At 43.5% G+C, this 14,941-nt stretch overlaps 1 protein-coding gene across 1 annotated transcript in view; it reads right to left on the bottom strand.

Moving 5' to 3' along the window:
* Positions 1–14,941, bottom strand: part of SMURF1 (SMAD specific E3 ubiquitin protein ligase 1) — a 2,072,011-nt gene that overhangs the window by 1,857,103 nt on the left and 199,967 nt on the right. Inside the window, exon 2 of the mRNA XM_044089363.1 lies at positions 5,408–5,446. Coding sequence (XP_043945298.1) covers positions 5,408–5,446 — 39 coding nt within the window. The remainder of the gene's footprint in view (positions 1–5,407; positions 5,447–14,941) is intronic.

Genomic DNA, 14,941 nt, shown 5'->3' with positions numbered 1-14,941 from the left:
CTGCTCCCGGATCAACTGACCTCTGTATAAAGGCAATGCTGCAATCTCGGAGACGGAGTCTAGCTGGACTCCTATGAATTCCAACTGTTGTGTGGGGACCAGATTTGATTTCGATTGACTGACAGTAATCCCCAACTGACTGAAAAGAAGAACATAATGAATTGCTTGGGACAGTAAATGCCTCGAGGGTGCAGTGAGGAGCCAATCATCGAGGTACGGAAGGACCTGAAATCCCTCCAGTGGCAGGTGAGCCCCTACCACTGCCAAACATCTGATAAACACCCGGGGTGCTGTGGTGAGACCGAAGGGTAGAGCTTTGAACTGGTAATGATTGGCTCCTAACCAGAAGCAAAGATCTCTCCTGGAATGCCTGTCTATCTTGATGTGATAGCAGGCACTCTGGAGATCCACTGAGCACATCCAGTCATCTTTGGGTAAGAAAAGCAGAAGGGACTGAACAGTGCCCATCCAGAACTTGGACTTTTTGACTGAAAGACAGAGCTCGCTGAGATCCAAAATAAGTTGCAGATCACCTGTCTTTTTTGGAACTACAAAGAAGAGAGAGGAAGTTCTGGATCCTCTGTGTCCTACTGAGATTAATGTTTTGGAGAAGTTGTTTAACTTCCTTGAAGGCCAACTCCCTCTCTCTGAAGGGGTGGAAAGTCGGGGAGGTGTCTTCGTATGGGAAGGGGTTCCAAAAAGACAATTAAATAACCCTTGGAAACGATGTTTTAACAATCGCTGATCAGAGGTAAAGTTTGTCCAGGCTAGTGGTTGAAGGGAAATGCTACCCCCAACTGCCTCCAGAGTACAGCAGTTGGGCAACACCTCAGGAGCGCTGACAGGGATGTTGAGAGGACTGTTGAGAGAAAGGTTCCCTGGAGCCCTGATTTTGCAGACCCCCCCCCTTGCCTCTAGGGCGGCATTTGCCAATGAACCCCCCCCCCCGCCTCTGGAAGAGGAGTCATCAGGAGCACCCTGGAAGTGAGACTGTGACTTCCAGAACCACATCTTCCTAGTGCCTCACTGGATCTTGGAGAAGAACCTTTGAGAACTAAAAAGCTTTGTTTGCGGTCGGGATAAAGACTTCCCTTCCTGCTCACTACAGGTCAAAGTGTCCTTCATAGAAGGTGCACAGAGGGTGTACCCATCAAAAGGAGGCACTAGCAAAAGATGCATTGAAAGGTTCTGCAAACCCACATAAATGTAACCAAGCATGCCACCTTAAAGCTCTCAAGAGGTAGCTTCTCCACCATTGGTAATTAGCTTCAAGGAAGTGGCGAGGGACGTCTGAGTAGAAAGCTTGAGAGACGCATTTTTAAAGTCCTCAAACAGCAATAAATCTGAAAGGGAAGTGGAGAGTTCTTTGACAAAGTCCCTTTGGAAAGGGTGTGCCAAGTAATTAACTGCTCTCAGTCCAAAGTTAGCAAAGACGTACACACTGCCCATGACAGTCTATTATCCAGGACTTCCTGCTCGGGGATGGACCATGGAGCTCTGCTCTGCCAACTCCTTTTTACTGGCAGCAGCAACCACAACGTCGATGAGAAGAACTCCTTTGCTCCAGAAGGGGCAGTCCACAGGAGGGCTGAGGAATTTATCTGCTCATTTGGGAACTGGCTCCACATTGTCGGACTCCTTCCATGCTCTGCTGGCGATAACATCTACTAACTCGATGGGGGAGGGGACACTCAGGAAGTAGACGGGCCCATCCTGGAAGCATTCAGAAACACGGACTCCGAATACAGAGGTTGGGGAGACCATTCTCACTTCTGCTTCAAGATCTCCAGGATGTCCCCAAAAGAGACATCGTCAGGCGGGGATCTGTGGGAATTTTCTCCTTCACTGAGGTCTGTGTCTTCAGTGAGGGACTCCGAAGGGGAGTGCAAGTGCCTCCTCTTGCACTTTCTCTTACAAGGTACCTCCTCTGTGGAGAGCTCAGGGGAGGACTCTGAAAATACAGGGACCCCTTGAGGGGAGGAAACCCCTATGAAGGATAAAATTGGAAGGATGACCCTGGACAGGACGGGATGCCTCACCATCCAAAATAGGGAAGGGAAAGGATGGACCTTGAGGGGTGGGAGATGAAACTCTGGTCCTTCTGAAGGTCCTCTCTACCACCCGGAAGGCTGAGGGGCTGGAAGCAGTCCCGTCCTTGATCTTGGAGGGCAAAGTCCCCCGGAGCAGAGGAACGAACCCCAATAAACAGCCACAATCCCCAGATTATAATGGTCCAGAGCTATCAAGGCCCAAGATCCCAAAGGGGAGAGACTGGCCTGAAAAGACTGAACTGGATTTCGCCCGCCATGGAGCCAGCGCCGACCATTCCAGCACAGGGCTCACTCTGCTCAGATGGTGGCAGAAGAGAACAGGGACCCTGATGGGGTCAAGAAAAGGGGGATACTCGTCCTCGCCAGGATCAGAATGCAGGTGTCTGGGACCCAATGTTCTAAAGCCTCTAGGGTTGGAAGAGGAGAATGGCTAACTGGCAAAGCAAAGCCTCCCTGGCCTGATGGGCTGGGGAAGCCAGAAGCCCAAACTCTATTTGGGCTTTGAGGAAGCTCTTCATCATTCTGTCCATGTCAGAAGGTAACAGTCTCTTGGATGATTTGGAGGAAGAGAGGAGTGGGTAGACTTAGCTGGAGACCCTAAGGACTTATGCCAGTGTTCCGAATTGAAGCCACCAAAGCAGGTGTCATCTGGACAGAAGCATCTACTGTTTAATCAAACAACCCTGTCAGATACAACAGCAGAGCATAAGTAGCAATCAGATATGACAAACTGCTCAGATCAGAGGCTGGCCTGACCTTGACCGGATCAGACTGCCTTTGATTCGAAGAGGTCTTGGATCTGGAAGACTTCACACATCTCAGATCCAAGATGGTCCAGGCTGAAGGCAGATCCGGGGATCTAGGATCAGATAGCTGTAGTTTTTTGGAATGCACCAAAGGCAAGGGAAGGGGTTTTCCTCTTAGGATCCAAAGAGGAAGCCTTCGAAGGGGAAATGAAAGGTCCCCTCTGAGCCATACCTTTCAAGAGAAGTTTAATGCAGCTCTCCGCCAAGGCCCTGGTGGTTGAAAGCGGCACAAATATCTCATTCATCCTCCAGGTGTGGAGCCCCTCAATATAAGCATTCCTCGTACAAGTCGGAATTGGGCATCTTCCAACTGCACAAGGCACACTTTTTAAACCTGGAGGGCTTTTCAGACATACTAAAAGTAAAAAGCACACTGCAACTACAGAAAACACTAAACTACAAGAGCCCTAACAGCTAAGAAAAGGGTGCCAAAAACAACCAGAAAAAAATTATTCAAACTAGTTAAAACTAATGGAGAGAAGGAAACTGCTATTTGAAAAGCAAAGAAAACAACCTAAAAGGAGTTAAACCCACTAAACTAAGCTACAGTAAGGCCAAAAAAACTGAAACCAATCATCATATGGGTGCAACAACCAAGGATTGTGTCCGTATCAAATAACGGCAAACGAGATCTGAGGGTTAGAGGGCAGCAGGGGATTATGGGAGAGGGAAGAGCTTGAGCCTTGGATTTGTCTATATGAATGTTGCAGGCTCGGATATGATGCTGGATCCAAGACCCTATGATGATGAATAATGACATGGATAACATCAGATCAAGGAGATTGCTGTTGGTTTAGGGAAATTAATACCAAATACCACAATTTCTTTTCTCAGATTCTGACAACTCAACCTCCCATTTGAAAAATGATTTCATTTTAGAAACTGTAACCCCAACCCCCAAAAAAAGGACATCTCTTCTAAGAAGAGAGTTTGTAGAGAGAGAATGCCTTCAGATTCAGTCTCACAAACAGCAGAGGAGGATAACTGGGACCAGTCCAGACCCTCAACATTTGAATCAGAAAAAGCCTCTTCTGGGGCTCTCTCAATCAGTATAGAAACTAGAAGAGAAAGCTGGAGAGACTGGATTGCCTAAAACAGACCCTCTGCAAAAGTATTCCAATTTCTTGGGAAGCCTACTGCATATGAGGTGGAAGGAAGGGATAAATGTTTTGTTTTCAGTTTTCCCTCTTTAGGAGTCTCCAGCATCAGATTCTTTAATGCAAAATGTAAATGCCACACTTCCATAAAGGACCCAGCAATGTCCACCTTCTCCAACACTTGGTGGATTCCGCTGTCATCCTCAAGAGAGAGCAATTCTTGTTTCTCCCTTCACAGCCAGAACAGCCTGATGTACAGTGTGAAAGATGTGCCTAAACACCAGGAGTTAGTGGCTTCATGTAAAGTCACCCCAAAGGATCAGGGTAGTCCTGACAGTCTGAGGGAAAGATCAAAGCAGAGACATCACACCCAGCCAACAACAAAATGGGGAAGTCAAGAGTCTCTTCAGAAACCTCTTTAGCAATAGTCTTTTTTCTTCTGAGGGGCAAGGTCTGCTGAAGGGGAATCCACTACCACAGTCACAAGCATAAAATCCCTACGTATCTCATTCTTTTAATTTTTACTCCAAATTTAGTAGACTACGGTTTTAGTAATAAATGAAAGGCAAATCAGAAAGGACATAACTTGGGGTTCCTCGTCTAAATAAAAAGTAAGGTACGGGCATCCCTGTAATGAATCTCTGCCACAACAGCATTTACTCTTCCTGCTTTTAACAGAAACTTTTCTACACAAAAAGGTGGGGGGACTCCCCAACAGAGATACTTATCTGCCCAAAGCCGTACCTGAAGTGGACTGCAGTGACTCAGTACACCAATCTGATCAGCCTGCATAAATATACATAAGGCAAGAAGGTTCTGCTTTTTGGAATGCCCATACATCCCTCTTACACCACCACATACTCGTGCCAAGGGAAGATGTATGGTGCACAAAGAAAGAGCGCATCGCTTTGTAGATCAACTAGATGTTGAATGTTCTTGTGAGAATATGTCCTATATAGGTACAGCTACTGCGACAGTAATAAAACATCTACCAACATCTACCAAACAGTTCTTCCGAATGGAAATCTACTGTCATAGGGTTGGAGTCCTGTAAATGTTCATAACACTGGTACTACAGGACTTTCAAAAAGAGTGGGTGCATCTCAGACACACTGCAAAATCTGTCAGGTTTCTTAGGGGTAGGGGTTGGGAATCTGATGGAAAGACAGACAGTAGCAAAGGGATCATCAAGGGCTCTTAAGACGATGGGGGGGGTATGAAAATTTAACAGAACAATGGAGAGTACAGTTTCTATATTCTATACAGATTTCATTTACCACAACTTGTGTCGTACAGAAAACATTTAAAATATTTCAGCAACTTCTGTGCAAAATTAAAAATATGTTTAATTTTACATGTACATGTGTATACACATGGATTAAAGTGTCAACATCTGAGTCAAGAATTGCATATCACATTGAAAAGCATAAAGCTAGTGTATCTAAATACTCACTGAAAAAATCCTTCTTTGCCAAGTTTTTTGCACACAACACTGCAAAGATAAAAGTATAAAAAGATATATTTTTAGCAACCTTCTTGCACAAAAGAATATTAAAATAATCATAATAATTGCATTTTCCCAAAAGAAGATATTAATTTAGCACAACAGTGAACCTGATAACCATTACCACACACAATACAATATAAATTGGAAACACAAAAAAAAGAAAATGGTCATTTTTAACAAAAAATCATATACAGTGCATCATTAAAGGATCACACTGAGTCTAAAATTAATACTACTGTAGTTTCCTGTATCAAGCAAATTCAAAGCAATTAAGGTAGTGCTGGTAATATTTAACAGATAATGCATAAGATGGGATTAAATGTGAAAATTCTACTTTTCCAGCATCAGTCAAATTTGTAGTAGATATGGTGCCCTATTTAGACCATTTTTCCTTTGCTTTCACCTTTGTCTTGGTATTCCCCAAGTTTATTTCCAGTGTTATCAATTCACCTAAGACAGTATACAGGTCCTCAAGAACTGCAGGATTTGCCATCTTCCACTTTTTTGATGCATTACTTTGCTTTCAGAATGCTAGCATTAAGTAAATTAATTATCACGTACAATCAGACTGGGGCAAGAGGACAATCTGAGGGGAACTCCTTAATGATGATGACTGGAATGAGCCATAACACCAGACGTGTGTCTTGAAGTAATGTTATACGGCAAACTCTCAGGCAACTGGCACTCAAGCAACCAGAAAAAAAAATCTATTACAAACAGTACAATTTGCATGTGTTGCACTTTGTCCCCCACCCCTGGAGAAACATACCTTGTGTTTTTAGACTTTTAGAGTTTTAAAAAGGAAGATAGGAATAAATTCACTCCCCAACCTAAGAAAAAGTCAAACCAAACATATAGTACAGGGTACAGTATTAGTCAGGCCTATTTGTAGTAGTAAGTCTTTAGCAACCAAAAACTACAGGTATCCGGCATCTACCAAACCCCATGGGTGCTTAACAGAGTTTACTGCAAAAGTTTTCAACCTTGTACAACTCCAGAATATATGCTCCAAATTCCTCAAGTCCCCAGTATTATAACAACAAAATTGAGAAGTACCTGGAAATATTCAACATAATCTGGTAGGTGTATAAATATACCCGGCACTGCCATCAAAAACGCCTATACTTGCAGGATCTAGTGGTGCACCTGGGTATCAAATTAAGTTGCTCAGACATGCTGGTCTCCAAACATAAAGGTACTATTAAAAAGTCAAGTATTCATTGTACAAAATGCAGGGAAAGGATAAGAACAGTACTTAACGTCAGCCTCTATCCATCAGGGCCAGCATTCAAGCAGAGTATTTTAAATCAAATTTTTTTATATGATTTTTACCTTAAAAAGTAGCTTAGCCTAAATCTACAGCATATAATGAACAAAATGCCAGATCCATAGGAAAAACAAAAATATTTCCTTGTAACCACTTAACCAGAAGGAAAGGAGTTCCGCTATAAAAGTGAAATCTTTAACAGCCACTGTTAAAGAAACAGCCTTCTTTAACAAATATTAACTTGGAGATGCTTGTGTAGCAGGAATATGAAGGTATTACAAAACAGCAGCAAAAAACAAATAACCAAACCTCAATGGTGGACAGCGACTATCCCATACAACATTGGTTGCATGACTGTGTGGGATATTTACCAGCAAACAAATGGTGGTCAGGTGACTCGTACATCCTAGTCAGGCTTGGCCTGAAAAAGCTGGAGAAGAGCTTTCATGTGGTGTCAATAACCACAAAATGAAGGATGGGTACTAGCTGTAATGGCAGTCAAGTAGTAGAATGTGTAATAAAGTAGATACAGGCACTGGAAACATAATCGTGGAATATGTAATGTCATTTCAGCACTTCAGTGTCTTGCACACACCTGCTCCTCCTGAAGTATTATTTGGGTATTGTGGATCTTACTTTTACAGACAGCACTGCTCCAGAAACCATATTGTCTAGGCTGATGTAGTCACTAGTCTACTTAGCAGTTGCTGCAGAGATAGATCCTGGGTGAATACAGTGGAATGCTGATGGTGCATGACTGGGTGCTGTTCAGCATGAGCTTGTGCCAGTATAGTGTTAAGTTCGTGTAAACACAACTGTAGTATAAAACAAACTTCAGACACATTCGCCTAACAGCTACTCAGAGTGTTTGGCATTCCTGGTGGCCGCAGGAGTAATGCTCCACAGAATACCACCTTAGAGAATTTGCACTTCTACTAGAAGACATTGATGCTCAGATAGAGAATGAGAGAGAGAAATGGACAAGTATAATTTGGACAAACAGCTTTTATAAGCAGAACCCAAATGTTGAATTGTTACTAAACTTCTCTGCTTATCATTTATTATCCATGATAAACACCATGTTTGAACATACATCTACTCATAAGTGCACTTGGCACCACAGCATCTCGGACCATAGCTCAAATAGCAACTCTGCAATAGTATCGTCATCAGTCCCATGACTGTGTTTTGGGTCTTCTTGTTGAGAGAGGTGTCAACCTGATCACTTGTTGAGGAGACAGCTCAGCAGATAGATGAGCCAAGGAAACACAAATGTACAGCAAGAATAGTTTGGAACGACTGCAGATGTTTCTGCTCAGGATGAACTTTTCTCTTATCTAGTAAGTAGCTAAAAGGTAAGGACAAGGAACTGTGGCCAAAAGATTCTCAGTGCCAGTCAGGACAACAATTATATGGTTCACTGACTGACATCAGCAATGAATAAAGATTTAAAAAAAAGCTTTCTGTGCAATGTTAGAGGGGGTGGTCTTCAGACCTGATCAATGGGCACTGACAGATCAGGAAGGCCAACGTGAGAACCCTTCTGCAGAGGTATTAGCCAAGACCACAGAGAATGATTTTCAGATAGCCTCAAAGAGGTTCTGGTCAACCTTCTGAGAAGCAGGAATGTGGAAGGGCACAGTTCTGGTGGACTACTGTGTTAATAAAGGGTGAAGAAAAAATGGGGACATCTGGGAGATGAAAAACACTGAACTTTTACATTCCAGAAAACATGCATCATTAGGGATGAACTGCCAGATGTAACTGGTGGGACTAGGCCAGTGTCTGCAGAGGTAGTCACTTCTTGCCCATAAACAATTATACAGTGCCAGGACAGACTCAGATGACATCCATCTGCAAATGTTGATGGTGATAGATGTCTGGGAGGGGGCTATCGCATTTAAAGTACATTTTAACCTAAAATGAAATTGCAGGCAGTCCCTCTGTAAATTTGGGGGAGGGGGTCTCATTTCATTAAAAAAAAAAAAAAAAAAAAAAGTGTGCTGTGCTCTTATTTTAAAGGAATCACACCCCTCCCCTCCCACTGGGAAAGCCTGTGCCAGAATGCTGTAAAGAGGACTCAAAGCTGAACCTCTGAGGAAGAACAATACAGATTCTGTCCCAACAATGAAATGGTGAATAGGCTCTTTGCCCTTGCACAAACAAGGAAGAGATGGTACAGTTGTTCAGAATCTTAACATAAGTTTCCTTCACTGCTGCAGTATTCTTTACGTTTGATATTCCCTGCCTTAGAAGCCTGACATTGGCCAGTATACAAAAGCCTACTGTTGCTTTAGATATGCCAATCATAATTAAGCTCCTCGCATAGCATAGGGCATAAAGGTGACACCCAGACATTCCTTCCTCAAAACTGACTGCCCCAGTAGAAACAGCAGTCTAAGGAAACCCAGGAAGTAACCAGTACACCCTGGAAGGTAAAGAACTTGGAAGGATTGAGGGAGTGAATACTACCACAGTGAAAGAAAGGACATCAACACTTATGGTAAGCTTTTACAGAACTGTATTCTTTACATTTCGGAAAGCCAAAGCTCAGGAAGAAACTTGGGGAGGAGGAAGGCTCAGTAGAGACCTCTAGGAAGCCACGTAGAATGGCCCTAGCAAAACCAGCTCAAGCTCTGGAGATATCAAACTTAAAGTATGCACAGAAGTCCAGACAGCTGCTTCAAAAACAGAATTAGTATCTAAGCCCTTGCAAAAAGCACCAGAATAAGCCACAGCTCTAGTAGAATGAGCCTTTATAAAAGAAGAAAGGCTCTTTACATGAAAAGCTTAACAAAAAGAAATAGCCTTTGAAATCCAAGAAGAAATAGTTGGCTTGCATACAGCTAATCCTAATGACCTAGAATGAATAGAAACAAAACTGATCAGATTTTCTAATAGCCTTCGTCTTATCAAAATAAAATCCGAGTTATCTATGTACATCTAGATTATGCAGCACCCTTTCATTGTAAGACTCCGGAGAGTGAAAAAAGTAGGCAAATGAATAAACTGATTAAGTGATGACTCATTAACCACCTTAGGCATAAAAGAAGGATTAGTATGCAAGGACACCCTTATGAAATATCAAACAAAGAGAACAACCCATAAGGGCTTGAAGCTCAGACACACATCTGGCAGAAAGTAGTAAGGGCCAACAAAAGAACAGCCATCTAAGAACAATGCTACAAGGAAGTTGAAGCAGCAGGCTCAAAAGAAACCCAAGTCAACTTTGTGAAAACAAAATTAAGATCAGCGGAAGGAGAAACAGGCATCCCTGGAGGTCTCATGTGAAGGACGCCTTTAAGGAAGTGTTTATCTCCTCCTTTGGAAGAAAAGCAGTGACAGCTGATAAGTGGGCCTTAGAAGAATAAGCCAGACCAGCATCTGGCAACTAACACAAATGAGAGAGAACCAAAGAAACATCCACAGTAATTGAGTCCAGGTCACAGGAAGACAGCAAACAGAAAACTTCTTCCATTTGGTTAAGTACAATTTCCTAGTAGTAGATTGCCTGGCCTCCTACAGGACCTTCAGCACGTCTTCAAAAAAAAAAAAAAAAAAAAAAAGGTTTCGACATGGAATCACAATCCTGTGTAACTCAGACTGTCAGGTGAAGTGGGGATAGGTGATGGATGAGAGATCCCTTGTTTTGTATGGGTAGGTCTACCATGTGAGGTAACTTGTGATGATTACCCTTGGCTAAATGCATAAGAGGGAACCGATGCTGCTGCGGCCAAAAGGGAGTCACCAACAGGATTTTGGGAGCATACTGTTGAAATCTAAACAAGACTTTGGGAATGAGAGGAAGCGGGAGGGAATGCATAAAGAAACCTCTTCCTTCAACAGAAAGAGAGGGTATCCACCTTCCACACCAACCAGAGGGACCTGGGACTCTTGCACAAAAGAGAGGAAGCTATCTATTCAGAAGGGAGGTAAATAGATCTACTTGAGGAGTACCCCACTGGTGGAAAATGTCCAGAAACACATCCCTGTGAAGCATCCATTCATGAGATTGAGTTAAGGACCTGCTCAGAGTGTCTGCCACAATGTTTTGACCTGAAGGGAAGTAAACTGCCTGAAGAATTACTTAATACTGGACAGCAAGATCCCATAACAGGAGTGCCAACCAGCAAAGAAGATAAGATCTTGTTCCTCCGTTTGTTTATACATCACATCATTGCGGTGTTGTCTGTGAATACCTTGAGAGCACTGTAGAGAAAAAGAGGATGAAAAGCCTGAAAAAACAGCAATAAGAGCTCTCATCTCTTTTACACTGATGTGCTCCTTCTGGTGAAGGGGTGACCACACCCCCTATACCTTTAGAGTGCCAAAAGCTGCTCCCCATCCCACATCTGAAGCTTCTGTGACCAACTCCTGAGAGGGAAGAGAGAGCCCTGGATTTATAGACAACTGCTGGATCCAACAGTGAAGTTTCTTTTTGAGACAAAGAAGAGGAGGAACTACAAATTCTAGAGGATGTGCATGTTGAAGCCAAACTGACTTCAGAAACCACTGAAACTTTCTCATGTGGAGTTTGGCCAAAGGAAGCATAGAAATGGTGGATGCAATGAAACCTAAAGCTCTCAGATACTCCTGGGCTTTAATGGACACACAGGAGACACTCCAGCTGCAGTTAATGGACAAGACCCCTATTCAAATCATAGTTAGCTAGAGGCCTCCAACTTTGACTCAAGATGTCCACTCCACCTATCTGGACCTCTTCAAATCCATCAAGATTCAAACCTTCACCCTGACCCTGGGTGACTAACTATCCAACCATAGACTGAAAGAAATCCTCATGCCAAAACACAAATGCCCAGAGATTCCTTGATTTTGTTAATGCAAATGCCTTGGACCAGTTGGTCAACGCCCTCACAACAGGTGAAAATATCTTGGACTTGATAGTAACCAACATGAGTAACGACTGCAGCATCTCTAGTGTGTCATAACCCTGGTAAGATCAGACCACAAAGCAATCACTTTCAAAGTCACCATCTCACCCCCCCCCCACTAAGGTAAAACAAAAATACTTCTCCAAAGCTGATTACAACCTCCTGAGGGTAGTTATAACTAGCTTAACAGCCCCCTCGCACAGGAACCGGTACACATGTCCAAACCTACACCAATAGTACTACACAAGCATTTATATAGCTGCATGGAATCAGGAATACCCAACAAGATGAAATCATCCTCCTCAAGGAGGAGTAAACCTGTTTGGTGGACATCTGCAATAAACAAACTCTACAATAAAAGGAAAAAAATTGCTGTCCAGGACCAAGAAGGACCAGATGCCTAATTGGAATCATCTCTCCTTAGCTTGAACAAGCAAGTAAGAGCACTACTGAAATCTTCCACAGCAAGCTTAAGAGTCCAAACTGGCCAAGACAATCCTAAGGCTTTTTTCACATATGTCCACAATCTCAAAGGAAGCACACACATCTGCTCAGAACTGGTGGTCAAGCACACCACATACACAAACGCCATAGATATAGCCAACCTGCTGGCAGACAGGTTCAGTGAAAACTTCACCCCTCTGTCCCCCCCATCAGTAAATCAGGACATCTCCAGTACCTGCCCCCTCCCCCTATCTCTAGGGAGCAAGTCATCACTGCCCTCTCAAAGGCAAAAAATACAGCCTCCACAGGACTTGATAACATCCCAGGCTTCATTCTACATGAACCCAGACAGGAACTTGCAGCACCATCACCATTAGGTACTCTATTCAACCAAAGCCTGAGTACTGGCTTCGTCCCAGCTGAGTGGAGGGCAGACACTGTCATCCCTTTGCAAAAAGGTGGAGTGCTCACAGATTTAGAAAATTATAGACCCATCAGCAAAACTAGCCTGATCTGCAAGGCCAAGGAGCAGATTATCATGTACCTCATTAACAAGGACATTGGCAATATCCAATCACACTATCTCACAGTTTGGTTTCGTCAAGCGGAAGTCACACCTGTTAAATTTGGTGGACTTCCTTGAGGCAGTCACCAAAGCCATGGACAAGGGGAATATGGTGCACACCACCTACCTTGACCTGGCCAAAGCCTTAATACTCTCCACTTTGCTATAGTAGAAAAACTCTCAACTAGGCATCAATCCACGTTACCAGATGTGTAGCAAACTGGCTCATGGATAGAACCCACCTAGTCAAAATAGGGGGTGCCACCTCAAGCAGTAGACCTGTAATGAGCAGTGTACTCCAGGGATCAGTCCTGGGGCTTCTGTTGTTTGGGATGTACTTTTCTGAGGTGCAGGCCAAAACCAGTGGGCTATGGCTGACCAAGTTTGCAGATGACTGCAAGCTGGGTGCTGTCATCAGTTCTCCTAGTGATGTGAACATCCTCCAAGAGGGTCTCACCCAAACAAATGACTGGTGCCAGAAACATGGCCTCAAACAGAATGCCAAAAAATGCATCATCCCCTTTGGGGAAAGTGACGTCCCTACAAATTATCACATTAATAATAAAGTCCTAAATGCGCAATCAGTCGTGAGGGACTTGGGCACCCATGTTGACAGCAAACTGACTTTTGATCACCATACGGCCTCCACTGTATGGAAAGGTTTCTACATGGCCCACCTCATTAGTAAGGGTATCTCATCCGGGGACAAGATGGACATAACATCCCTGTATTGTTCCCTTACAAGACCCATTGAGTACAATGCCCCTTTCGGAATTTACCTCACAAAGCACATGCAGCAGCTAGAGAGACCACAGAGGTCCCTCACTAGCAGAATCCTGGGCCTCAAACATCTACTCTACACAGATAGGCTAAAGGCCCTGTCAGTCTCATACAGACTCCTCAGAGGTGACCTATGTCTGGCATACAAAATAATCTCAGACCCTGCCTTGATGGAACTGCTCATACCCTTAAGTCAAGCTCCACATAAGTAACCCGCATGGGCGACCTCAACCTGGTCTGTGACATCAATAGGACTTGTTGCTGGGACAGATTTGTGTCCCAGAGACTTCCCCTTTTGTGGAACAGACTCTCTCTCCGTGTCAAGCAGAGTACCTCATTAACCCTTTTTAAGCACAACCTGGATAACTGGATGGGGAACAGAAAATACACCCCTGGGATTCCACTCGTGTAACTGCTGGACAGTGGCACAGGGTGCAGACTTGTTGGAACATGGGCTTAGGCTGTCAGGTCCTCAGGGCAAATAGCCAATAACTTTCCTATGAGTCCAGAGGAAGAAGAGTTAAAAGAAGGAGATGAGAGCTAAGGCCTTTGGAGGAGGTGGGGATACCAGCATAAGCACAGTCTGAATCCTGCAACCCAGAAAGACATGATCCTGAGAACGAGTCAGAGAACACTTTTTGAAATTTATTGTGAACTCCAAGCTCTAAAGAAGCGAAATGGTAAAATGAAAGTTTTTTTAAAAGGATCTCTGAAGAGCACGCCTGAATTACCAGGTTGCCCAGGTAATGGAATATTTGGATCCCCTGAAGCTTGCAAAAATCAATCACAGGAGCAGAGAACAGAAAATGCCAGGAAGCAACAGAGAAACACAAATATTTTCTGAAAAGGGGATGGATTGGAATATGAAGATAAGCATCCTTGAGATCCAGAGACACCATACAGGCCTGAGGGAGCAAAAGATGAAAAAAAAAAAAAAAAAAAAAAAACATGAAAGGATTCAAAAGGTGAGCACCTTCAGAAAAATATTTAAATTAGGGAGGTCTAAAATTGGTGTCCAAGTACCCTCTTTTCTGAGTACTAGAAACATTCTGGAATACCCCCCCCCCCCGAGGAAGAAAGAACCTTTTGAATAGTACCCAGAGTCAAAAGGTCTCAAAGAACCTCTGTAAAAAAAAAAAAAAGGAAGTTGTTCCTGAGGAGGCTGAGAAATACCCATAAAAGAGGGACAGGAATTCCATAGCATTAAGTACTCCGGCAAATAATGGACAAAACCCAAGAACCCGGAGTAATCTGAAGAGAAAGATAAGGCAAAAAAAGAGGAATGCAGCTGACAAGAGACAAATAGCCATGCAACACCTGGTTTATCAGGAAAGGAAGGCTTCAGAGTCCCTGAAGTTTGGGTGGTCTTAGCAGGAAGAGCCCTTTGCCACTCTTTTTACCCTCCTTAGGAGGATAAGACTGTTTATCAAGAGGAGCATCTATCAACTTAGCTTTAATATCATCAGGTAAAGTTTGAAGCCTAAGAATACCTCCTCGTCACTGACCAAAAGCGGCAGCCTAGAATACGCATC

Source organism: Protopterus annectens, chromosome 12.part0, assembly GCF_019279795.1.
Source record: "Protopterus annectens isolate FY-2018-M chromosome 12.part0, PAN1.0, whole genome shotgun sequence".
Taxonomy (NCBI): Eukaryota; Metazoa; Chordata; order Ceratodontiformes; family Protopteridae; genus Protopterus; species Protopterus annectens.
Note: the sequence above shows the minus strand (reverse complement) of the source record. Positions and strands in the feature narration are given on the sequence as shown.